General features: G+C 38.5%; 2 protein-coding genes across 6 annotated transcripts in view; one reads left to right on the forward strand and one right to left on the reverse strand.

The window, feature by feature from the left end:
- SREK1IP1 (SREK1 interacting protein 1) overlaps positions 1–23,711 on the reverse strand; it is a 45,155-nt gene extending 21,444 nt beyond the window's left edge. Inside the window, exons 1-3 of the mRNA XM_011284065.4 lie at positions 23,492–23,711; positions 11,911–11,958; positions 1,898–2,041 (exon numbers count right to left, since the gene is read on the reverse strand). Coding sequence (XP_011282367.3) covers positions 1,898–2,041; positions 11,911–11,958; positions 23,492–23,696 — 397 coding nt within the window. The 5' untranslated portion in view covers positions 23,697–23,711. The remainder of the gene's footprint in view (positions 1–1,897; positions 2,042–11,910; positions 11,959–23,491) is intronic.
- A 186-nt stretch (positions 23,712–23,897) lies between these two features.
- Positions 23,898–27,799, forward strand: part of CWC27 (CWC27 spliceosome associated cyclophilin) — a 192,830-nt gene continuing 188,928 nt past the window's right edge. For 3 of the 5 annotated variants that reach the window (XM_003981012.6, XM_023257015.2, XR_006600512.1), the window contains exon 1: positions 23,899–24,162. In XM_003981012.6, the coding sequence (XP_003981061.3) occupies positions 24,121–24,162 (42 nt within the window). In that variant the 5' untranslated portion in view covers positions 23,899–24,120. Of the gene's footprint in view, positions 24,163–27,799 lie in introns of all 5 variants that reach the window. The other 2 variants (XR_002159717.3, XR_006600513.1) reach the window with 2 other exon arrangements.

Raw genomic sequence — 27,799 nt, forward strand, 5'->3', positions numbered from 1 at the left:
GAAGGTTCTCACCTTCAACTTACTGTTTTCATATGTGTTTGGTATATCTCAGTTTAAAGACCCTTTGTTTTACCTGTCTAGAAAACAGAGCTGCAATAGCCTACTGAGGTAATGGAGGGAAGCCATCTGGCTTCACAGAGTAGGGAAAGGTAACTGAAGGGAATTACTTCAGATTTTTAACCAATTCCTCTGTTTTTAGCTTTACTGACATCCTCACAGAGGTACCTAAGGATACTCATTATCAAGTTGTCTGGGAGTTTTAAAATGTGCACTATCAGGTTACTCCTCAGATTTCCTATTATTAAAGGACTGAACTTTCTCAAGTACGCAGTCCGTTGTCACTAAACCCAACTGCTTTTCATAACTGTGTTACTATTGCTTCCTACCTCATTTTGTCTTTGTGCATTTATGTTTTTTTTTTTAATTCTTCCATTATCATTTCAGTGGTGTTTCAGTAGGGAATAAAATCAAGTATATATACTCAAGCAGCTACTTTTACTTGAAGCTGTATATACTCAGCCTTAGCGTTCCTCTTTGAGACTCTCCCTCTTCTGCCTTCTCAGCTTGTCCTAGTACCCTGGCATTTGACTTTTCATTTACCTTCACTAGATATAATATGGAAAGCTTAAGAAGTTTTAAGGTGTTTTTTGTTTATTGTTCTCTGATAATCTAAAGTAAGATTTTAACTTTTTGTATCTCTCATTCTATGCCTAAAGCCATATTCAAACAAGCTGCATTTTGATTGTGTGACATCTACCATATATCATTTTGAAGTCCACGGTGTATTTCCACATACAGCATTACACAGTATCCCTAAAAGCCCCACTTCAAGGATAGGCCATTTTATATACAAGATGGGAAAGAAATGATTAAACAGCAGGTATACAATCTACTCCTTCTGTGAGGAGAGAGGAGCATGCCCCCAACAAAAAAAGAAGGTAACTTGGTCAAATCTCTTTGTAAACATGCTAATGACAGACCTCCTGGAAACAAATTAATGGTGTTTGCTAGCTAGAGAATACCTTTGGGGGTGGAAGGTGGAGGGTTGTGCTTTTTCTCACAGTTCTAAAAGCTAGAAGTCCACAATCAAGTTGTTGGCAAGAGAATCCTTATTTATAGACTACTTATAAATGATGTACTTATAAACGATGTCCATGATGTACTGGATCTAAGATAGTTTATGATATATAATCCTGGAATCTATGGATTTATGCGGCATGGCTCACTGGAAAATGTAACTATATGGACATAACATTGACATGTTTCATGATTAAATGACTTTCTTTTGTGTAATGAAGAAACCTCATGTTAATCTTGGCCAGAATGGGTTGTGAAGGAGAAAGAAAGAAAATACCCAGGGAGCTATGCTGGTGGCCCTAGATTTTCTGCAGTTTTCCCTATGCTTCATGATCATTTATGTACTTGAAATTCTTAGTAAAGCTTGGTACTGGCTAATATCTCTGATTTGAATTAGTGTGATTTGACAAATTGATCTTTTGTGTTATCCTACAAGGAAATTAAGGTTCACAGGGGTTAAACAACTTGTTGAAAGTCACTTGCTAAAAAATGGCCAAATGGGTCTAGAAACCAAGTCTTAAATCAGATTCTTTATACCATGTGACACATCTTAGTGTGATGGAAAAACAACAATAACAAAACCTGCTTTGTGGAATGAGAAATTGATGTGCCTCCTAGTTCTAACACTGATCTGCTGTTTGATTTGGGGCAAAGTACTTACAACATCCAAAGCCTATCCTTACCCATGCAGTGCCTCTTACATATATACACAAGGTATCTTAATGATAAGTATAACAGAACAATAAATAAACATTACATAATAAAGCAGAACATTTAGAAACATTTTTAAAGGATGTAGGGAAAGAAAAGTATTACTTACTTTTTTCTTGTAATGCCTGCAATTTATTCAGTTCTTCATTCTCTTCATCACTCTCTTCACTACTTGTGCTGCTCACATCCAAAACTATGTCCCTTTTGGGGTCTACTCGGAGAAAATTGCGGCATTCAAATGTCAGATGACCAGCTAAGTAAAACAAACAAAAATGTAAATGACAAAATAAAAGATACCTAAAGATACTCATTATATTTTTATTATATATTTTTATTTTGTTACCTCAGGGTTAAACAAGTTACAATTTTAATAGTATAATGTTTAGTTTCAACTTTTATTCAGTGAGTAGTAGTTTGCTTTTTCTGAACACACCGCTCAGAGAAATTTTTCCTGTTTTCCCTATGTACTTAATTGCATAGCAACTACATAGCTTTCATCTAATTAAAGGTGTCATGACAATATAATTGTGTTTTTCTTTTTTTTTATTTAAAAAAAAATTTTTTTTCAACGTTTATTTATTTTTGGGACAGAGAGAGACAGAGCATGAACGGGGGAGGGGCAGAGAGAGAGAGGGAGACACAGAATCGGAAACAGGCTCCAGGCTCTGAGCCATCATCAGCCCAGAGCCCGACGCGGGGCTCGAACTCCCGGACCGCGAGATCGTGACCTGGCTGAAGTCGGACGCTTAACCGACTGCGCCACCCAGGCGCCCCTTGACTGTGTTTTTCTAAAGAACACTTAAAAATTTAATTTTGAAAAACAATTTTCATTCTGACATCATTCACCTCCTAAAGCTGATCCCTACAAGAAAACTACAACAGTTACGTATTTATGACATGATACAACTTAAAAAAAAAAAAAATCAAACCGTACAAATACCAGAAAAGTACAGGAAATTATATAACCAATATCCAAGTGCCTATCCACTCACATGTTAACATTTTGTTATTCAATTAGAGTGTTTTTTTTCTTAATGGCAAGTGTTTGCACATATGTGCGTGCATACACACAAAATTGGGGGCCTTGCACCATTCCTTAGAACCCTGTCCTAATCCCATTCTATTCTTTCTTCAGAATTGGCATACTGAAGTTGTATTTATCTTTCCAAAACAGCATATCTGATTATTTATTTCACATAAACTCAATTATACTTACCTACCAATCTGCAACTAGTGTTTGCCACTCAATATTATATTTTGTGATTTACCTATATTAACATAAGTATATGTAACTATCTCATTTTATCTGATGAATAATGTTCCATTATATAAGAATACGATTTATTTATCTTCTCTACTACTGCTAGAATCTTAGTTTGCTTTCAGTACTTTGCTATTATAAATAATGCTGAAATGAGTAGCTGTACATGTACTTTCTGCACACGACATTGTTTCTCTAAGGCAGCCACTTTCCTTTTTTTTTTTTTTTTACTATGATTCACTGATGGTAAAAAATAACAGTAAAACTAAGTGTATTGATATATACACCCAAATACAAATACACACTAATACACAAATATGAAACAAAAAGTGACCTGAGTACTACATGTGATATCCCAAAACAAAAAGCAAACAAAAATAAAAACAACAAAAAAGTGCTAACAGTAACCATGCAATTGATTCCACAACACACTAATGATTCACCATAACTCTGTGCTAGAGTTTATTTCTAGTTCTCTCTTGGAAGTTCTAGATTTATTCAAGAACATCTCGTATTAGAGTCCCAATCGTAGGACCCTGGGCCTTGCTTTTATCCCCTGCACTCTGCAAACCCATGAAAACCCAAGTTCAAGAACACTGGGCTCAGGAAATACTCTCAAGTCTTACCTCTTAGAGTTTCTGCTTTCCTTTGATTATTGTCCTCTGAGCATTCTCTAATTATTTTCTTCCTAGAACACTGTTGTATCTAAAATATGTACTGCACATTTTATACAAGTTTCTTAACTGCTTGCAAGAGGATCCTGTCTGCCATACTGCTGGAAATAAGTTTCCTTCAGTATGATTTCCTTTCAAATGAATCATTCGTAAGTATTCTTTTCAGTTTCCAAACATATGGAGTTTTCAAATTAAGTTTTTGTTGATTTATGAAGATATTACACTGTTATCAGAAAGTAGGGTCTGTATGATATCAGTTATTTGGTATTTGCTGAGATTACTTTTGTGGACTATCATGCAGTAAATTCATGAAATGATTTGGTATGCATTTTAAAAGAATATATATCACTCTGTTGAATAGAGTGCTATGTCTATTCTGTTGCTCAAATCTTCTCCATCTTATTATTTTTTTGCCTAATAACTTCTGAGGGTATAATTTTTAAGTACCTCTATGATTATAGAGAACATAAAGGTTGTATCATAAACTTCTCAATTATTAAACATAACTAATTCCACTAAGCTTCATATCCCTATTATGATACCCAAAAATGAAGGCTTCTGAATCTATTTATCTTCCATGAAGCCTTACCCTCATATTGCTGTTACTGCTCCCCTGACCTACAATCATCACCCCCTTCTCCCCCTATCTTTTTTATTTTTTGTTTATTCATCTTTGAAAGACAGAGAGAGACAGAGCACAAGCGGGGGTGGGGCAGCGAGAGAGGGAGGGAGACAGAGAATCTGAAGCAGGCTCCAGGCTCTGAGCTGTCAGCACAGAGCCCGATGTGGGGCTCAAACTCACCAGGAGATCATGACCTGAGCCGAAGTCGGATGCCCAACTGACTGAGCCACCCAGGTGCCCCTCCCCCAATCCTTTTATGACAGCTTCTGAAACATGCAATCTTTAGTGGACAAATTGTGTCACCTCTTCACAGTTTGTTCCCTCTCCCACTTGTTTTAAAGGACATTTGGCTCTTCCCTGAGAACACTTTTCCACAGCTTATCTCGGTATTATTAGTATCCTCCAGGCTCCTTAATACTGTTTCTCAGTATAGCAGTCCTCTAATCTCCCATGCAGCTCTCTGTTGCTGTTTAATAGCCCATCTACTGAAGTCTTTGGAATCTGGCTCAGACTTGGGTTCTTCACCCTAGGCCCTCCCACAAACCTATGCGAACAGGCTAGAGTGGTGCATGGCCTCATAGTTCCTTGCCATTTTAGATGCCAAGGCCACACTACGCTCCTTGTCATCACCTGAAGTGTTCCATCTTGTAAGTTTTCAACTCCACTATTATACTGACTATAAGCTTTTATCCTTCTAGCTTTCTTATTCCCTTACACCCATGCATAGATGTGTTTAGAATTTTTTTTCTGTCAACACTTTATTCCATCTACTTTTTATTTATGTCACTCTTACTACATTTACTTCTCAAAGGAAAAAAACAAACAAACCTATTTGCTGTCACCTTCTTTTAGGTAATTGTTGACATGAAAGCTGTCAATTCCAAAGAGAGTTAAAGCTTAGCATTTCCAAGAGTAGAGAATCAACTAGGTAGAGCACAAGAATTTTTTACCTATTACATTTATCACATATATATCTATGTGCAAAGTTATAATGTGCATAAATACACATTTTTACAAACTTCTATAAAAAACCACATTTCTGACCTGCCATTTGCCCCTTACCAAACAAAATCACTTTCTCCTCTTCTAGTTAAATTTTTTTTAATTTAACTATTCTATTTCCCTAAATAACACATTTCTCTTAATAACTGCTGCCTCTTGATTTTTCAGCTCAGGCATAATTAATTGACTTCCTACTGTGGAAAATGAGCATTTAATATCCTCCCCTTTTCTCAGTGTTCTTGCATCTTTTTAAATTTTTACTTATTTTTAATTTTTATTTTCTTATTCTCAAGTAAGTTAGCATACAGTGTGGTCTCGGCTTCAGGAGTAGAACCCATGATTGATCTCTTACATATGATACTCAGTGCTCATCCCAAAAAGTGCCTTTCTTAATGCCCATTTAACCCACCTTTTAACCTACTCCCCCAACAACAAACAAACTCCCTCAGTTTGTTCTCTGTATTTAAGAGTCTCTTATGGTTTGCCTCCCTCTCTGTTTTTACCTTATTTTTCCTTCCTTTCCCCTATGTTATTCTGTCAACTTTCTCAATTTCCACATATGAGTGAAATCAAATGATATCTGTTCTAGAAAATTAAGACCTTAACTCACTCAGTCCCTTCATTTTCTTCTAATCTGTCAAACTTCTCATTCCTGACTTTCCAAACACCATTACATGTTTTTTCTTTGACTCATTCATGTTCTTCTTCTGCCATACCTCACTGTAAAATACTCTGGCTCAAAGCTAACCTTTCTTGAGGTTGTGCCTGTCCCTGAGCAGTCAAGCAATGCTTAAGTACAATCACACATACATGGACATTAGCACAAACACAAAGCATTTCATTTTTGTGTTTGTCCCTGGTCAAGTTCCTCTCTTATTCCCCTCAGTGACTTTTCTAAACTTATGCCTGACTTAAATCATTGTTCAACCACTTTCCTGTCTCACTCAATGCCCCTTCCCAAACAGACAACTGCACCTCCTAACTTACCAAGAAAACTGAGATTACCAAAGTCTCCTTCTACTTTCTGTTTCCATACCTGAAAATATCCATACTTATTCTTACCTAGTTTCCTTCAAACTTATGAGTTATCCTTGATGGGGCGCCTGGGTGGCTCAGTTGGTTAAGCGTCCGACTTTGGCTCAGGTCATGATCTCGTGGTTCGGGAGTTTGAGCCCCAGCATTGGGCTCTGTGCTGACAGCTGAGAGCCTGGAGCCTGCTTCAGATTCTGTGTCTCCCTCCCTCTCTCCCTTTCCCTGCTCACATTCTGTCTCTCTCTCTCAAAAATAAATAAAGCACTAAAAAAAAAAAAAAAAGTTATCCTTATTTTAACTCTTAGAGGAAATTGCTCCATCTTCTCCTGTCTCCAATATCTGCAACATCTCCTATAATATCCCTTTAGTCTCTATACACATCTTTTATCTTAAATATAAAACCCTCCATTTATTCCAAATTCCCTTCTAGGAATTACAGTTGACCCTGGAATGCTGATCCCCAGGCAGCTAAAAATCCACATATAACTTATGGTTCCCCCCAAACTTAACTACTGGATTTTATGTGATTGAAAAGTAAGAAAGTCGCCAAATGGAGAAAAACAAAGTGAAGATGGAGGAAATTTGTAGGAAAAGGTGGAACAGCAGGGCTCTTGTCTGCTCTTGGCATTCTCCATCCTACTACCTGTGGGGAGCTCAGTTGACTGAGGTCTTGAATGGAGAGGTGAAAGAAACAGGCTCTGGGGAGGGATTTTCACTTAAGTAACCAAAAACCACATAATAACCCACCCAATACCTCACCTCCCACCAAGGGGTGTGGGAGAACACCAGGGAGGGCCCCAGGGAGGGGACAGTATCAGACAGAGAAGCCTGGGTCTCAGTGGGGTGGGGGCACTGTCCAGGGTGCTGAACGTTTTCTGAGGAGGGGATCTAATATTGCTGGGGAACTGGCAGCTCACCCCTTCACAGCCATTTTCCACAAGCAGAAACTGCACTATAATCACATGTAGGGGACTGGGTGAAGCAAGCGACCTAGAGAGAAGGGTACTGGTGTTTTGCCTTCCCTAGTTCTCTACCTTCCTGCGTGGAAGGAGGTGGTGTGGACCACCTTGCTTCCTAGGTAGAGAAGCAAGAAATGAGTATCATTCTATGATCTAGATTGGCTAAGTGCAGGTGGGGAGAAGGAGACATGTGGTAGTTCATGTTCTACTACTGTATTCTATCTAAAACAACAACAACAACAACAAACCTATATAAAACTACACCTGTGCAGTTCAAACCCATGATGTTCAAGGGTCAACTGTATTCAATATGTTCCTGTTATGACCTGAATGTTTGTATCCCCTCAAAATTCATATGTTGAAATCTAACTCCCAAAGGGGATGGTATTAGTTGATGGGACCTTTGGGAGGTGATTAGGTTTCTGAGAGTGGTACTCTCATGAATGGGATTAGTGCCTTATAAAAGATCTCCAAGGAACTCTCTAGTCCTTTCCACTGTGCAAGTAAAAAATGAAAAGTCTATGACCTGGAAAACTTGCTGGCACCCTGAACTTTGACTTACAGCCTCCTATGAGCAATATATTTCTGTTTATAAGCTACTGGGCCTGTGGTATTTTGTTATAGTAGCTCATGAAGACTGAGACAGTTCCTTACTTTACTTATGCAAATTTCCTGAAACAGGAGACTATACAGACAAGCTCTCCATTTTTTTATCCATCGCAATTCAGGCCTGAATCTACATAGTTTGCTTCATGACCTACCACTCTACTTAAACTGATCTTCCCACAGTCAAAGAAGCATTCTACCTGGTAAATTCAATGAATAATTTTCAAACAAATTCTTACAAATCCTAATGGTTACATCTGACAATTTTCCCTCAACTTTGAAAATCTTTACTCTTTTGGTGTATCTGTTGCTGCCCACTCCCTCTTCTAGTATTGTACCTTCTTGGTCACTTTTTCCTTAGCTCATGCCTAGATATTTTACTTTACCTGTTGATATTTTATTCCACTAAGAGTTTGTTATTGTTCCAAAGTTTGCTTATATAAAATCATGTAGGCGAAAAATACAAATGTGGAGCAAAAAAGAGAGGTTGTTTCCATAAAACAAAGTTGTACTTTTGGAAACACTTGATTTAAATGGATTATTTTTAAAGAGTAGTTTGAGTAGTTTTCAAATTAGGTACTGGCATCAAGACTGTACAAGATTGAGAAAGAATCTAAAACAATGAGAAAAGGTACCTGCTTCTCAAAGGGGGTGCCATGGCCATTTTGAGCCAGACAATTCTTCACTGTCCAGGACTACCTTACACATCCCAGGATGTTTATAAACCATAAATCATACATACTAAAGATCATACTGTTACCCAACCACAAGCACATAGGGGCAAATTTAAAAAAAAAAAAAAAAAAAAAAAAAAAAGGCCACAGATTTCCAGGAAGGCAGTATTAACCCTAGTTGAGAACTAATGATAAAGTGATTCTGGACTCAAATTTCTTTCTCATTATTGCTGCTTGCTTATCTTGGAAGAAACAAACTATACAAAGTAGGAAATGCATTTCAGATATAATTTGCACTTAAAAGACTATGTGAAACAATAATTAGCAGACTCATAGGCAAAGACAAGGTCATGAATGTATATCAATAGATTAGCATTTTAGGTTAAATAAACATTAAAAGTATTTAGGTGTGTTTTTATTTCTTGCTACTATGAGCAAATGCTCAATTACTGAAGTATCCTATCCTGAACTTTTTAAAGGTATATTTTCTGAGAACTATCATAATTGAGACATTTATTCCATGACAAAAGCTTAGTGTTCTGGTAGCTTTTAAGTATTTAGAAGTTGTCAACTTCAAAAGTATTCATATAAAAACTCATCATAGAAATAAACAATTCTTCTAATTTTGTTGAGGAAACTTTGCCATGAAAAACCAACATCCATGTTATTTAGTAACAGATTCATCCTTAACTTGAAACTTTTTAAAACTACATAGCCATTACTGAAATATACGGACACAATAAAATCTTCTTCAGTCGAGTATTAAATTGTTTTGTACATCCTGGGCACCTTGGTGGCTCAGTTGGTTGTGTCCAGCTCTTGGTTTCAGCTCAAGTCATGATCTCATGGTTTTGTGAGTTAGAGCCCCATGTTGGGCTTTGTGCTGGCAGCATGGAGCCTGCTTGGGATTCTCTCCCCAATCCCCATCTCTCTGCCCTTCCCCCCACTCACGCTTTTTCTGTCTCAAAATAAATAAAATTTAAAAACTGTACAACCTAAACCATTAGTCTCACAACAATAGAGAGACAATACTCCTTTGTAACTAAATGATGAATATGCATATTTTAAGGTATTAAAAACATTTCAGAGTTCTGTGGACTGTTCTCTTACATCTACAATCAATACAAAGATTCTGGCCTACAAATAACAGATAATTTTTAAAATGTAATTTCTATCAGAAAGGCATGCAAATTGAGAAGACCTTCATCTTTAACAGGTATAAGATGTAAATTTAACACAGAAGGGAAGGATTACTAAAGTTTTGCAAAAGAGATAAATGAAAAGCTATTTAATAACTTTATCACTAAAATCATAGATCAAAATAATAACTATAGGAACTAAACTTAGAAAGACTGTCAAAGCTATTTGCTTACTTGGCTTCTCTAAAAAAAATTCTTGTTACTACAGATACTTCCATCATTGTGTAAAATAAAAAAGCAATAAGGAGACTAGATCAACATTATATTTCCAAAACATTATTTTGATTATTTTCCTTTAAGTCTTAAGCTAAAAGTAGTTCAAGGAGATAAAGTGGCATTAGTAGGGAGATTGGGAAATTCATTCTAGATTTTTAAGTACATAATACAGCATATAGGTATATGCTATATACATATACATATATGTATATATGTAGAGAGAGAGAGAGAGAGAGAGAGAGAGAAAGAGAGGTGGGGGGAGAGGAGGGGGGAGAGTGAGAGAGACAGAGAGAGAGAGAGGAGAGGGAAGGAGAGAGAGAGCATGGATGAGCACATTCCTAAGTCTTGAATCAAGACATAAAATATGGAGGGGGTGCCTGGGTGGCTCAGTTGGTTAAGCGTCTGACTCTTGATTTCGGCTCAGGTGATGATCTCGTGGTCCTGGGACTGAGCCCTGCAATAGGCTCCACTCTGAGTATGGAACCTGCTTGGGATTCTCTCTCTCTCTCCCTCTGCCCTTCTCTGCCTCATGAGCTTTCTCTCTCAAATAAAAATTTTTTAATTTAAAAATAAAAATGAAATACAGAAATTAGCAAAGATTTAAAGAAAGGATACAAAGCAGAAATAAATATAAACAAGCCTAAAACACAGAAAAGATTTCACTGCACTTATTTCTTGCATGCAAGTATATTCTTCAGGAGTTTTTATTTATGTCAAGGATATGTGTACTTATGTATCCACATTTGCTAACTGAGCAAGATTCCCTTGAGCCACATCTCAGCCTTCCCTTGGAGGCATGTGACTTGGTTCTCCCAGCATGCTTTCATTATGAGCCCTCTTAATGAAGATTTATGCTGAGGGTTCTTTGATCACATGTTCTTACATGGAAAAATTTTTTTAATCACCTTTATTTATTTTTTTAATAAGACTGTACATCTGAAGCTCATGTAACATTGTGCATCAAATATAACTATACTTCTAAATTAATAAATAAATAGACGGATACATTTTGTATGGATCATTAACCCTAATCCAGGCTCACCTGCATGGTCTCCAAACAAGTGAGAAAACAGCAAATGCTGGGGTGCCTAGGTGGCTCAGTCGATTGTCAGACTTTGGCTCAGGTCATGATCTCCCTGCTTGTGAGTTCAAGCCCCACATCGGTTTCTGTGCTCACAGCTCGGAGCCTGGAGCCTCCTTCAGATTCTGTGTCTCCCTCTCTCTCTGCCCCTCCCCTGCTCACACTGTGTCTCTCTCAGAAATAAACATTAAAAAAATTTTTTTTAAAGAAAACAAAAATAGCAAATGCTACTGTTATAGCTGTTATCAAACCTTTAAGAATTGTTACATTTAACTAAAGAAATGGTATTTAAGGTACATAATTATAAATTTAGACTATATAACTGCATGTTAAAGTTTAATTTTCTATCCCATTTCATTAGTCATAATAGACATTTATGATTGTTTAAATCAAGTTTTTGCCAGTGAGCAGAAATTCTGGGACTAATATCCTCATAAAGAAAATAATTTTCATTGCTTCCCCTCTTCACCCAGTATCTAGAAGAACAAAGAGTAAAAGAATAAGTATATATGTACTTTCTGGGGGGGAATATACTTTCTGCATGCTCCTAAATCTACTACTCCACTTGTACTTGATATCTTTGCTAGTCAACAGATACATAGCCACCTGTCACTCAGTCTACAGCAGGGAAGAAAGTAACTATTTAGGAGAATTTCTGAATCATCTGCAAATCTGGCCTGAATAACAGGGCTAAAGAGCTAAGATGAAATCAGGGCCCTGAAATCAGGATGCCAAATCACATCGCCCAAGGAGGCAATGATTCACTCTTCACAATGTTATTTTTTAACGTACTTACGATAGCCACATTTTTTACAGCCTGCCCGGACACTGTCCTTGTTGCAACCTGAAATATAATTGGATAACATTTTAGCAGACATATAAAAGGTAGAAACATAAGAATTCCATCCCATGAAAAAGCTAAGAAACCACTTGTTGTAGAATTTCTTTAAAAAAAAGAAAAAAATATTCTTGACCCAGCTTAGTTAACACTATTCAATTGTCATCATTATTAGGAATCACTGGAAAATCCAATTTACTCAAATTACTTTCTTTGACAGTATTTTAAAAATAACTCTAGAATATATTTTTCTCTAATTTATTTATTTATTTTTTTTTTAATTTTTTTTTCAACGTTTATTTATTTTTGGGACAGAGAGAGGCAGAGCATGAACGGGGGAGGGGCAGAGAGAGAGGGAGACACAGAATCGGAAACAGGCTCCAGGCTCTGAGCCATCAGCCCAGAGCCCGACGCAGGGCTGGAACTCACGGACCGCGAGATCGTGACCTGGCTGAAGTCGGATGCTTAACCGACTGCGCCACCCAGGCGCCCCTATTTTTCTCTAATTTAACAGAAATACAGTGTTATAGTCAAGAGCTTAAACATTCCAAGAATTCTCTAACACTGAGCAAGAAATTCCTGAGTATTTCAGCCTGTCCCTCAAATGTAAAATAATTAACTACATATGTGTATACATATACATATTCCCTATATACTATCATATGTGCTAATATTTTTATTATATATTCTATTACATATATTAGTTATTATATATAGTATATTTATATACATGTATATACATATATATATATTTATACACACACACACACATACATATATGAATATTTGGGATAAAAAATGTTTTTCTGCTCTCCCTTAGAAGAAAAACAAACTGGCTTTATTAAAGGAACTGGTAAAAATCCAGAAAAATACTTTAAATGATAGGTATTATAAGAAACATCCAAATGCACCACTCAAATTCTGACAAGAGAAAACTATCAGTTACATATTCAGTCTGATCAGTTTTTAGAAATATTTAGAGTATTTCTGTATAATTAGTGGTACACACAAGAAATGTTGAAGATCTAAATAAGAGAGAAGACATAAATTGATTTTTTAATAATAAAATATACATAAAATTTATCACCTTAAACATTTTCGAGTATATAATTCAGTGGCATTAAGTACATTCATAATGTTGTACAACATCCTAAACACTAACTTTTTTCCTCTATAAATTTACCTACTCTAGGAATCTCATGTAAGTGGAATCATACAGTATTTGTCCTTTTGTGTCTGACTTATTTTACTTAGTATAATGTTTTCAAGACCATCCATGTTGTAACACATTATCAGAATGCCATTCCTTTTTATGGGTGAAATATATATATGGAGAGAGAGAGAGAGGGGGAGAGAGAGTTGAAACTACTTTTAATCTCCAATAAGGGCTTCCATCAGCCAGAGGGCAAGGAAAGAATTGCTCTATTATCTTAATGAAAGGCATCTAACTCCTTAATCTTTCATATGGAGATATAATCCAAATTTACTAAAAAAGTACATAGAGTGCAAATATAAAACAGTGCTAATTATAAAAGAAAGATCATTTTTGAACCATTTCTTTACTGTTATGAAGTCAAAACATCAGTCATTTTTTCCTAATCCCAATCGTTAAAATAAACATTATCGAGTTATTCTAGTAAAATACACTCAGGTCTGCTACAATGCTTCTTTTAAAAACATAAACTTGTTCCAATGCAAGTGATGTAAGACAGCACAATTTGAGCATAATGTGACTTTTGTCCAAGAAAAACACTATGTGAATGCACAAACTGGTACCCCATTGCTCTGAGACTCATAGTAATATACAAAACACACACAAGGACATAACCCAAACCATTTCTAGTGACCTTAGTTCAGTATGGGTGCTGTGAGCAGTGCCCATCCACATCTGGTAAAATAACTTTGATCCAATCATGTCATCCTCTTCCTACCATTCCTTCAGAACAATTTACAAGCTCTGATTCTTATGAACTGCAATTTCACAGCAAACTTCAGGTCTTTTAGAAGGTATAGTACCCTATTAATTGTAGTATTTATGTGCCTTTTAACCAATTAACATGTGCAAAACTGTGCTGTTTTTATTAGGTTTCTATAATTTTTTATGCATCACTGATGAAGTTCTTGAGTGTTGTGCCCCAATCTCATTTTTTCTCATAAACCTTGTGGATTTTACTGCATAGAGTGGGAACACATCTGCTGCACTGCAGCAGAACTGTGGAATAAGACTGGATTAATAATAAAATCTGAGGCTCTTTCATTATGAAATTGCCTGTTGGAAAAAAAGCCCAGAGTATCCGGGTCAATGTTAAGTCTGTTTCCATAGAAACCAAAGACGCTGAATAGACAGGACAAAACTGTTCTAAATGCACCATTACCATTCCCACAACAAACTAAAAATGTTGTAATGGACAGATCTGAAATGATCTCATCTCAGTACTTATGAGAGATTAGCTTATTTATGACTAACTCTATCTCATATTTTTAGAATGAACAAAATATGAAACTTTTCAGACAAGGTCATCTTCTTTAACAAAGTTTTAACTTTTACATGAAAGGAAAATGCCAGAATTCTAAATAAAGTAACTCCATATCAACTATGTTCTCACCAGTTTTTGGTTAAATGAAAGTTTCAAGCTTTGTTTGTCCATAATTTTCATGACTGCTGGGCCAACTGAATGCTTTTACCTAGGACACTGAATCTGATGCCTCTGACAAAGATATCTGGGACAAGTAACACAATGAAGTGGGGACAGTTCATTCATTCTCCTGTCAAGATCCAGTTTCTAGAGGCAGTGATGTCACAGAGAGCAGCAGTCCTAATCAGGTCTGGGACTGTGCAGGATCTTGGCTATGGATGTCCTTGGTCTTGTCTATTTTCCAAGAATTGTTATCTAGCATTTGCTTAGATTCTGTGAGCTCCCTGGTATCTTTCCTTTCTGCTTCAATTAACTAGTCAGTTTCTACTGTTTGGAACAAGAACTCTGCTGATACAATGGTGCTCCAGATTGGAGTCAAAGTGAATAGGAAGGCCATACTGAAAGGCCCTTATTACTTCAATCAGAAGTTATCCATTTCCCCATCTTAGGTTCTCATGCTGTTTTTTGTTCCATTCCTCTTTAAGGTTTGCTAATGCTATTCAGAGCAATAGAGCCTGGCTCCCTCAAAATGTTCCTATGTAATCATAACCTACAGTCCCAAGACCACCAATAAAGTCTTGTAAAATTGCCCACATCAAAAAAAAAAAAAAATTGGCAAAGACCAACAAAAACAAACTCAAAAGACACATAAAAATAGAGGAAGAAATATCTGCAACTCATAGCACCAAAAAAGGGAAATTATCCTTACCTTATAAAACCCAAAAAATCATTATGAACAAGACCAATAGCCAACAGGAAAAAAACTCAGCCAAGGAGCTGAACAGAATGCTCACAGAAACAGAAACAAGTTGGAAACATGGAGATCCTTAGCCTTATTCATAATTCGTGGAATGTACATTAAAATCTATACTGAGATTCTATTTTCACTTATCAGAATAGCAAAGATTGAAAGGGTTGAAGAGAGTTTGGGGGAGACACACTCTAATACAGTACTGGATAGTAATGTAACTCAATACCACCTCTATGGAAAGCAAGCTGACAAATCTATCAGAACTATAAATGTACATTTATACATTTATACATACATACAAATGTACATTTATACATTTATACATACAAAGTGCTACTTTGACCTAGCACTTCCACACTGGGAGATTAATCTTCTCAATTTACTTGCACAAATACATACTGACTTATGCACAAAGCTATTCACCACAGCATCATTTGTAACAGTAAAAGAGTAGAAATAATTTGGACATAAATAAATTATGGTTGGTCTTTACTTAATGATATTTGATGGTCTCTAAGATATAAAGAAAAAAGCAAGGTATAGAACAGTGCTCATGGTATGTTGTCATTTGTATGAAAGGAGATTAGATAAAATATCAAATTATGTATAGATTTTATTAACAGATGGATGGAGATATACAAAAAAATCTCTCTGTAAGGATATATATTAGGTACCTGAGAAATGGGGAACTGCCTCCAGGGGTAAAAAAGGGTGAGAAATATGTCACTATCCACCTTTTGGTACTTTTAAAATCTGAAGCATGTGAGGGTCCCTGGGTGGCTCAGTCAGTTAAGCATCTCACTTCTGCTCAGGTCATGATCTCAAGGTTCATGAGTGTGAGCCCCACATCAGGCTCTGTGCTGACAGCTCAGAGCCTGGAGCCTGCTTCAAATTCTGTGTCTCCCTCTCTGCCCCTCCCCCACTCACATACCATCTCTGTCTGTCTCAAAAATGAATACATGTTAAAAAATGTTTTTTTGGGGGGCGCCTGGGTGGCGCAGTCGGTTAAGCGTCCGACTTCAGCCAGGTCACGATCTCGCGGTCCGTGAGTTCGAGCCCCGCGTCAGGCTCTGGGCTGATGGCTCAGAGCCTGGAGCCTGTTTCCGATTCTGTGTCTCCCTCTCTCTCTGCCCCTCCCCCGCTCATGCTCTGTCTCTCTCTGTCCCAAAAAAAATAAATAAACGTTGAAAAAAAAAATTTAAAAAAAAAAAAGTTTTTTTTGGGGCGCCTGGGTGGCGCAGTCGGTTAAGCGTCCGACTTCAGCCAGGTCATGATCTCGCGGTCCGTGAGATCGAGCCCCGCGTCGGACTCTGGGCTGATGGCTCAGAGCCTGGAGCCTGTTTCCGATTCTGTGTCTCCCTCTCTCTCTGCCCCTTCCCCGTTCATGCTCTGTCTCTCTCTGTCCCAAAAATAAATAAACGTTGAAAAAAAAAATTAAAAAAAAAATGTTTTTTTTTTAAATCTGAAACATGTGGATTACCCTCTCAAAAACCAAACCAAAAACCTCCCTCAAACAAACCCAACACTAAGAAGAGGTGCTGTTGTGCAAGTATTCGTTGACAAAGGCAGACTGTACCCATAAATTCTTCAGGAAAGCTACATTACAGATTTACAAAAAAATTTTATTAACTGATGGTTTTAGGAACAAATTTAAGAGGTATTGATTTCCTTATTTGTTAAATACTAGCAAGGGATTACTATGGATCTAGAAAATTGTCAAACAACTTGAGTGGCAAGGAAGGGCATGGGTAACCAGTTGGCCTTTTACCTCCTAGTAACTTAAAGGAGTAGAGAATGCCAATTTCTCTAGATCCCAGAACATACCAGACAATTCTATATACAACACACTGCTCAGCATGGTGCGGATTCCCTAGATGTCCTCAACAAATGCTTGCTGCTTTGAGGTTAGAAGCTTAAGAAAATACTTCAGCACTTGGGAAACAGTAACTTCTGTTGCTCCCAGTTGCCAGCTATGAAACTAGATATAGTGTCTGCAGTGTTACTGGCTCATCTGAGGAATGACAGGCAATGGAAGAACAGGAATAAAAGTAAGAAGGACAACTGAAATAAAAATAATGATTATTTAGGCAAGGGAAGGGAAAAATGACAGAGGCAGAGGGACCTTTCCAGGGTGATGAAAATATTTAAAATCTTGATATGGATATAAAATTCTTCAAGCTATACATTTGTAATGTGCATTTTATTTTAACATGTAAATTATACCTTAGTAAAGCAGTTAGCATAGAGGGAAAAAAAGAAACAGTCTGTGAAAAGGGAGAGGTTAGAGAAGACTAAAAACCAGGGACAAAGACCAGAGGGAGAAAATAGGAGTATGTAAGCAAAAGGGATGCTTGTGGTAGTGTCCCTAACAGATGCCTCTGGTTATTCAGTGGCCCCCAGAGGTATGGCAAGACATCACACTGATCTAAATTTTTTTGTTGAAATTTCACATCACCTATGTTGCTAACTCAGTCACTGGGAACTTTAACAGTAATGTTTGGAACTTAGTATTATATTTTTCTCTTACTGTGTATTTTAGATTTGGGGAAGCCTGTCAAAGTTTTATTTACATTAAAATGTTTTCTATAATCATTAAAATTTAAAAGTAAATAGCTAAAGGGACTAACTATCCCTTTAAGTGATGCAATTAGCAATTGCAATCACTTCTGTCCATTCCTTTCATTTTTAATTATCTAGATTCAATTAGATTAGATTAGTTCCTTTTAAGCTTTAAGTTTTATATTTGGTTACTCCATTATAGTTCTATCATAATTTGGGAACTCTTAAAGATAACTTCAATTTATTCTGCTTTTAAAATTCAAATTGTAGGGACGCCTGGGTGGCGCAGTCGGTTGAGCGTCCGACTTCAGCCAGGTCACGATCTCGTGGTCTGTGAGTTCGAGCCCCGCATCAGGCTCTGGGCTGATGGCTCGGAGCCTGGAGCCTGTTTCCGATTCTGTGTCTCCCTCTCTCTCTGCCCCTCCCCCGTTCATGCTCTGTCTCTCTCTGTCCCAAAAATAAATAAAAAACGTTGAAAAAAAATTAAAAAAAAAATTCAAATTGTAGCTAGGTTGTATATACCACATAGATACAAATACCCATATATGTCTGCTAAAATTGAATGCAAAGTAAAACTCCAAATATTTAAATTTTTCTGATGCTTTATATTAAGAATTCATAGATATAATCCTTTCTTTGGGATCCTGAAATATTTTATTTTAATTCTCTGTGAATTTAAAAAATGGGTTAAAGGAGATCCTTGATGGATCTCCTAAGCCTTAGTGGCTCAGTGAGTTAAGTGTCTGACCCTTGACTTCAGCTCAAATCATGATTCATGGCTCCCGTTGGGCTCTGCACTAACAACATGAAGCCTGCCTGGGATTCTCTCTCTCTTCTCTCTGACCCACTCGTGTGCACTCTCTCTCTCTCAAAATAAATTAATTAAAAAAAAAAAAAAGAGGATCCTTGATGTAAACATTTTGAAAGAGCAGATGTCCTCATCTTTAGTTAAAAATGCCTTCAGAATCATTTGATACTCAAAAGGAGAGATGAAAGTAAATCAAATAATTGCTTATTTTAAACTACTGACAGGGGACTGCCTGGGTGGTTCAGCTGGTCGAGCCCCTGACTCTCGGTTTCAGCTCAGGTCATGATTCCAGGGTTATGGGATCAAGCCCTGTGTCAGAATCTATGCCCAGCAAGGAGCCTACTTAAGACTCTTTTTCTCTCTCCCTCTGCCGAACTCTCTCTCTCTAAAATAAAAATAAATAAACTACTGACATGAAAGAGCTACCATTTAAGTCAGTGTATAAAATGCTTTCATCCACTTGCTTCAAAATATAAATAACCCATGAAGGAAAAAAAGGTATAGGTATTATCAGTTTAAGAGACATGAACATTTGAATTAACTAATGAAACAGAATCACAATTACTGTTTAGTCTGTTAACTTTAGTACCAGATTCTGATCAGCAACAATTCTAGTGAACAACCCTCTAAATTATTATCCAATTATTATTATTTATTATGGGCTTATCTCTGAAACGAATGTTAGAGAAGCCATAAAGATGAATAAAGTCCCTACACTAAAGGAAATACAATATACTAGCTTATCTAGGACAATACATCCACAGCTATAATACATGCTAGAATATGCCACTGTAAAAAACACAAAACTCTACTGGTAAGCAGGAAGAACTGGCAGGCAAGACTTTCAGCTGAGAGACGGAGAAGGCTTCCCACAGGTACCTATGGACAGCAAAGGAGGGACAGTGATAACAAAAGCATGTAGGCAGCACGGTACATGAGAGGTTCTGGGAATAGCTGACCAAGTCAGAAGACTGTAGAATGCTTCAGAGGAAGGGTAGGAGGAAAGAGGAGCAAGAGTGATTTGGCCATGCTGAGGAGTGTGCACTTCACTCCAGCAGAGATGGGCACCTCTGGCATCACAACAGTTTAGAAGCGAGAGAAAGCTCGGTCATCAACCCCTTCACTACATACCCAGGGTCAATGAGCCTTGCAAAGGTTAGGTTGCTTGAAGAGAAACACAACATTCACAGTTGGGGACAAGAACTAAATTCTTGGCCCCTAGGAAAGACAGGATCAGATATATGGTTTCGGAAAATTATCTCAGCAGCAATGGGCAGCACAGACTAGAGAGAAAAGAAACTATGTGTAGTGTAGTTTTAGAAGTGAAAAGAAACTGGATGCATTGTAATTCAGAACTCTTCTCTTACTAAGATGTTATAGTAATGTGTTTTAAAAATTGGACTCACTTTGATATGCCAGATGTATTGTTAATTTGGCTACAGAAAATTCCCTACCTTGGCTATACAGATTTTACTGAATGAGAGAAAGAGTTTTTGTGCCAACCACATCAATAACATACATTGCCCCTTGAGCCAGGTCAACTCTCATTGGGGAATGGAGCATCATTAAAATGGATGTCAGAACTAATTTCAACAACTGTGAATGGGAAAAGCAATTGTTAAAAGAAAGTAAACTTCACTGGAACCTGTATTTAAATGTCACTTTTAAAATGACAACTAAGAGTCTATGATTTCCCTAAGAAAGTGCACATTTCATTGTGTTGCCTACATAATGGTGTATGCTTACGCTTAATGCTGTGGAAAAACAGCTGAAGTAGGCGACCATAAAATAGAAGAGGCTGATACTCATTTGTGGAAAGTAGCCCCATCACTTTATAGTCATATTTTGTAGTAATCACTAGCAAGACCTCCCAAGAAATGCCATGCTGAATCCATATGAGCATTATACCTAAAAATAAAAGAGCATAACATAATACCTGTCCTTGAGCCCTATTTTTCTTTAATACACTATCTGGATCGATCATCCAAGAAATTATCTTAACATTTTCTGTATCTGTATTTTCTAATGGTACTTGCATTGTGCTCTTACAGTGCTGTCATGCCTATTATCTCAATTTTTGCTAGGTTTAAACAGTTTATCCATGTCTTGCTATCCAGCTTAATGACACAATTTAAGATTATTACACTTTGGAGCATCACTATGAATTGGAAGCAAGTTAACCTGTCTATAACACTGGGTTAGGTTTAGAGCAATTTCAATAGGGACTTTTAAAAAATCACTTTTTTCCTTTCTTAAGTTGCCCATTTTCATAACTAGTTTTATGAGTATCACAAGCTGTGATACTGTGTCCCCTTAAGTGTCTATACCATCTGGGTGCTCAAAATGCTTGCTCAAGTAATAAAACCAGCAGCGAGAGGTCAACTCTAGATGCAGCCGTGAGGTTCAAAGATCACCAGCGCTGACTTAAATTATCAGGATGCCCAGACAAGCTACTCAGCAGAATGGCCTTTCTCTGCTAGTTCCTTCCATGATGATATTCTCCAGGCTTCAGCCACAGAGCTTCCCTTCACATTCTACACTGCTAACATAGTCACTGACAATGGTCTTAACGCCTGCTTCATGTGTGGATGACATTCTGGCTTCTTTCCTAAGCTACAAATTCTATCTCTCACTGCCTATTAGATGTTTCAATTTGTATGTCTGACTACACCTCAACACAGAGCCCAAATTGAAATTATCATCATCCCTCTAAAACCTGCTCCTTCTCAGGTGTTGCCTATTTTAGTAAAGAGTCTCACCCAACTGCCTAACAGTAAAACCCAAGCAGACCTCACTTCCTGTCTTACCTACCTACCCTGAATCAGTCACTGATTCCCCGTGATTCTACCAGCAAAAATGTGTCTCCAATCTATGGGCTTCTCTCCCTTCCTGACACCACACGTGAAGTATCATCATAACTTACCAGAATTTAATTGGTGACTTTAACTCCAAACTATCATCCTTCCAATCCACTGTGCAGCCAAAATGTTCTTTCCGAAATATGAATCGGTTTCAAAATGCTGAAATGGCTTCCCATAATCCTTGGGAAAATATCCAAACTATCTGTCATGGCTTCCAAGGTCCTTTAAGAGCTGGAAACCACCTTGTAAATTATCCTACATGGCAAGATGAGTAAGTGCATGGGGACTAGAAGAGTCAGACTGCTTACCTACAAGATATCCCTGAACAAGCAAACACTTAATTTCTTTGTCCCTCAGTATCCTCATCTATAAAATGGAAATATTAATACTTATCTCACACTGTGGACATGAATGTTAAATGAGATAAAATACAATGGCTTGACACAATGTGTGACACATTTGATACATAGTAAATGCTATTGACACATCTGATACATCAGTAAATATTAGCTACTGTCATTAACTCTCCAGTTAATTTCTCACTTCTCTCCCATTTCTATTAGGAGTTCCATCTATTGGGAGCATCTATTATCTCCTTTTCACTTACATATCCCTCTGGCTGCAACTTCCCCTCCCATCAATCCAACCCTCCTGGAATCCTTTAAGGCTCATCCTAAATGCCACATCCTCTGTAAAGCCCTCCTGTCTCCGTAGGTGCCCTTACAACGTGCTCCTGAAGGCTCTGTATTTTCCCTGCCATGCATTTGTCCGACTTTCTGGTACTTTCTCTTCACTGCTAAATTCTAAGTTCTGTGTGAGGAGCCACTGTCCTGTTCCCCACTGTATTCCCAATGCCTAGCACACTGCCTAGCACGCCCTTAATAGTCACGGTGGTGTGGATGAATGAGTGTATCTTTCCTCTCTCACACAACCCCTCTCCTCCCCAAACTGCAGTGCTAACAAAAGTGCAATATTCCTATAACACTTATCTGTAAAATACACTTCAGGGAAGGCTGCCACCGAACAAACACCGTCAGATAATACTGGGAAGGGCAGGTGAAAACAAAGTTAGGGGGTTCTGAACCACAGCCCTTCTCAGAGCCTTTCATAACCTGAAGTGCACTGTGAACCTCCAAGTTGTGTGTGCTTGAGCGGGTGGGGTGGGGGTGTAATTCTCACAATATCTCCTACAACCAGTGTTCTTCCGAACACACCGTCGCAGAGCTGATGTAAGGAGGTGCCCTCCCCGACCAGGACTTCCAAGCAAGCGGGTAGTTGTGGACGGGGAAACCTCTAAAGCACTTCTTTCGCAGGGTGCACTGTTTTTACGTCGGTAGTCAGTGGACACAGAATCTGCGCGCTGGAAGAACCCACAGACATCGAGGAATAAATCTTCTTTTCCGAATGCACGAAATGAGGCCCAGAGTGGGAGAGCGACTGACTGGTCCACGGCCACACAGGAACTCCATACAATAGGAAGGGAGAGGAGAACCCCGGACGCCAATTTGGTCCCCGGGACTTCCACTACAAACAGTGCCTCTTGGCTCCTGGGGTCCGTCAAGTGCTTGCACCTCAATTCTATTTTCGAGCCATCCCAAAGTTAGGTCAGTTTTTCTCGGCTACCTCCTAGGCCTACAGTTGCTGCCCCTCCTCCCCCACCTCCCCCCACCACACACTTTCCCTGTAAGCCTTCCAGCACAGCCGGAGCCTGGCTGGGGCGGGGGAGATAGTTTCTGTCTTCCTTCTTCCCTTCAGACATTACCTCTGGAGTGTAAACTTTTTCGTGTAGAACAAACGAACCTGTTAATTTTAACGCCTCCGCCTAAATCCTCATGGGCGCTACTCCCTACCCCCAGCGCACCCCAACCTACCCTACCCGCTCCTTTCCTCGCCTAGACCCAGAGGCCCTGCCGTCCGTCTTCACCTGGGACTGCCATTGCGCTGGTAAGAGGGGTCGCAGGAGCCGTAGGCTTTCGAGAGTACGCTCGCCTCCCGCCTGCCGCGAGGACCACAAACGGCGAGGGCGGCCTCTTCCTCCGACCGGCGCCGCCGGACTTCCCTGCCAGTCGGGGAAGGCCTCTGGCGATAGCGGAACCAAGTAACGATGATGCAGTTTCCGGGGGAGTCATATTTACAGAACACACATGGTCCGAACCATTGCTGCCAGCCCCGGGGGTGGAGATGAATGAAACCTGCACATACGTGTACTGAAGTAAACAACACCAACATTTATATATCCTTTTGTAAAAGTGTAACACAAATTTAGTTAACCTTCAGGTGCTTAATAATATTTTTTCGTTTCCTGGAGGCCATTGGAACCCCCCTTCTCAGGATTAGCGGTGCTCAGGCCCAGGAGCAACATGGCGGCGTCCGTGAGGGACTAGTTTTGGGAAAAGGTAGTGCTTGGTGCCGCTCATTTTGGGGCATTGACAAACTGGAGCTTTCTGCGACCACCCGATTGAAGGAAGCGTGCCACTGATAGGTGGACTGCTTTAGTGATCGGCTTTCCGTTCTCACTCACAATTAGGAGCGGAGCCCTGAGCACTGAGCAGCATGAGCAACATCTACATCCAGGAGCCTCCCACGAATGGGAAGGTGAGAGCCTCATCTACGGTACCTGGGCTCCCCAAAGTGATACCTCACCCATTAAGGGAGTTTTGGGGCGTTAGGGTTGGAAAAATCACAAAATGTCTTGTCCGTTACTCCTGCCTTTGGACAGGATTGCACCGAAAACCACCTACTGACACCTCTCGGCAAATACTTTGAGAAAAGTCCTCAAATAGAGATTTCTCCAGTGTCTGGCCACATTTCTTGCTTCAGCCTAACACATTCTAGGGCGTTTTCTAGGGCCTTAGGTAGAAACCTAGGTATATTTAAAATTGTGATTTTTGTTTTTCTTAACTTGTAAATCGCTCTTTCTCCATTCATTCTACAATCATGTATTGAATGCCTAGTAGTCACCAGGCACTGTACTAGGTGCTGGGGACACAAAGATGGATGGGTAAGGTCTAGTTGTTGCCCTAGAAGAGCTTATGGTTTTGTTTGGGAGGTAAGCAGGTAAAGAAAAACCTGATAAGTCCAATAGGCATGCTTATGGAGAGAGGAAGTCTAGTGCTACGGTAAGTACTAAAAAATGAGCCACTGAGGAAGAAGAGAAAAGCTTCGTGGAGGAGGTATCTTTTGAGCTGGTCTTAAAACATGAAAGTAGAGAATGAGAAATGTTCCCACATTAGAATGGGAGAATGATTTCCTGATTGATTTAATGGTCAAGGTATGTCAGTTCCCATCAAAGATTTTTATATGCAGTATGAGGCAGAGGAGTCAATAATGGAATAAGTATCACTGGGATTCTTAAACTGTGAGCTAGTCTCACCACATATGAAATGCGATGGACCAACATAGTGGAGAAAATAGTGGGACTGAAAGTACTTAGTTGAGGAGCGTCTGTATTGCTCAGTCGGTTAAACCTTTGACTGGGCTCAGGTCATGATCTCACAGTACTTGAGTTGAGCCCAATGTCAGGCTCCGTGCTGACAATTCAGAGCCTGGAGCCTGCTTCAGATTCTGTCTGTCTCTCTCTGCTCCTATCCTGCTTGTGCTCGCTATCTGTCGCAAAAATAAATAAACATTTTTTTTTAACTTTAAAGCACATAGTTGAATTAGGATAAACTAAATTTACATCAGATACGATTCTGTTGCATGACTATATCATAATTTATGCAGTCTTTTGTTGATCAACATTTTGTAATATAATAAGGCAATATGAAAACAAAAACAATAATGCTCTAATTGATATCCCCACCAAGAATTTTAGTGGGTGTTTTGAGATGGGCCATTCTTTTAATTCTTTGCTGTGTGAACTTCTCCTTACTCCTCATCTGTATCTCACATCATTGTAAAAACTCAGAATACCTACCTCGTCATATTTCCAGATGTTTTTTGAGGGTGATATCACCCTCAGTTAATAAACACTAGTAGAGAATAAAAATATTGCCCATCCTGCTAGTCAGGGCTTTCACACTTATTATTCCTTTCTTTAGTACACTCTGGCCTGCTCAAATGTCACCTTGGCAGAGAGGACTTTTCTGTTTACTCTATAAAATCACAAACTCCATTCATGTCCTGCATTCCAACATTCCCTGCCCTTTCCCTCTTCAGTTTTTTTCTGTGTACTTACTAGTTATTGTTTATTGTGTCCTCTGCCTCCCATTCTCCTCCCCATAGAATGCAAGCACTATGATGGCAGGGACTGACATCTAGAATGGTGCTTGACACATGGTAGGAGGAGTTCAAATATGTACTGACTGAATGAATGGATGGATTAATATTTTATTTCTCTTAAAGTATTAAGCATCAGTGACTTTGAGGTTATATTGCTGCTGATCAAGGGAAGATTTAGTTGTTTTACTCTGGAAGGAAGATTTGACATGGTCATAAAGAGGAAGACCTTTAACAAAGATACATGCCTGTACAGGAGATCTTTTATTCAACAAATATTTATTTAGCAACTAGCACATGCTAACCTCTATGCTAGGTTTTAGGAATACAAGGGAAAGGAAAACCAGCATTGTCTCTAATATGGAGTCAGTTGAGTGAAATGTACATTCACCAAATAATCATGTAAATAAGTACATGCAAACTGATAAATACTGTCCTTCTGAGAGCACTTGGGTGGCTCAGTTGATTGTCTGACTCTTGGTTTTGGCTCAGGTCATGATATCACAGTTGTGAGACTGAGCCCCTTGTCAGTCTCCATACTGAGCGTGAAGCTTGCTTGGAATTCTCTCTTACTTTCTTTCTCTCAAACTAAACTAAAAAAAAAAAATAAAAAAAAAATACTGTCCTTCTGAAACAGAATTGGGCTTACAGAGAACATCAGGCATAGCCAAAGTTTCCTTCAAACACAGTTGGGGATTTTTTTTTTTTTTTTTTTTTTTTTTTAACATAAGGCCAGTTGAGGACATTGAAGCTTCAAAGTTCTGTACCATAGAGAGCACATGGCAAGAATTTGGGCCTGGAAGGAATTTAAACAGATATAACAATATGTTTTCTCAGTGAATGTTTGTTTAGTGCCTATGCTGTCTAATGCTACATTAGGTACTAAAAGGATTAAGAGATATTCAGGATAAATGGGACAAAAGTTCCTCCCTTCAAAGAACATAGTATCAACCTGGGAAGTAATTGACTTACCATATCAGTGGTTGTTTATAAGTTGTGCTGTGTTTTGTTGTAACTCTGGCCTCTGAAGATGACACACAGAAATGTACCACTTGATAGAAATGTCTTTATACACTCAAGATGAAATTTCTATGTATTATGATCACTTAATTTAAATTGCATATTAATATTCTCTTTTTTTGAGAGAGAGAGGGAAAGAGAGAGAGCACATGAGTGAGTGGGGGAGGGCAGGGAGAGGGAGAGAGAGAATCCTAATCCCCACACCCAGCACAGAGCCCCAATTAAGGGCTTGATCCTATGGCACTGGGAGCTCATGATCCTGTGGCTCATGACCTGAGCCACAATGAAGTTGGACACTTAGCCGACTGAGCCACCCAGGCGCCCCAATAAAACGTTTCTTAAGAATAAACATTTATTGTGGCTCCATGATCTCATGGTTCATGAGTTCGAGCCCTGCCTTGGGCTCTGTGCTGTGACAACTCAGAGCCTGGAGGCTGCTTCTGATTCCGTGTCTCCCTCTCTTTCTGCCCCTTTCCCGCTTGTGCTCTCTCTCTTTCAAAAATAAACAAATAAACATTAAAATTTAAAAAAAGAAACATTTTATTAATCAAAGTATTGCCTTATTTTGAATCTTTAAGAAAGGGAGCACCAATACTTGGCAAAATAGTGATGGCCAAAAGAAATGTATGGAGGAAGGAGCCATGTGCCTTCTTTATAAATTCAGTAGCTTATCAGTGGAAAGAGTAAGAAACTCTGGTAAACAAGGTAGCCCAACTGTGTATGCATTCTTTTTACTGGGTGTAAGTTGACTGTGGCCAAAAATATAGAAGAAGAATAATTACAACAATAGTAGCTACCATTTTTTGAACATTTACTATTTTTCAGGTAATGTTCTAAGCAGTCTATGTGTAATAAATCATTTTGTTCTCACAAGAAACCTATGAGGATATTATTGTCCCTATTTTAGATAATAAAGTTGAGTCACAGATATGTTAGATAGCATGTCCAAAGTAAAAAACTTCCTTACCCTTTGTAAGTGCAAGGGTCAGTCAGT

This window comes from Felis catus, chromosome A1 (genome assembly GCF_018350175.1).
Source record: "Felis catus isolate Fca126 chromosome A1, F.catus_Fca126_mat1.0, whole genome shotgun sequence".
Classification (NCBI taxonomy): Eukaryota; Metazoa; Chordata; class Mammalia; order Carnivora; family Felidae; genus Felis; species Felis catus.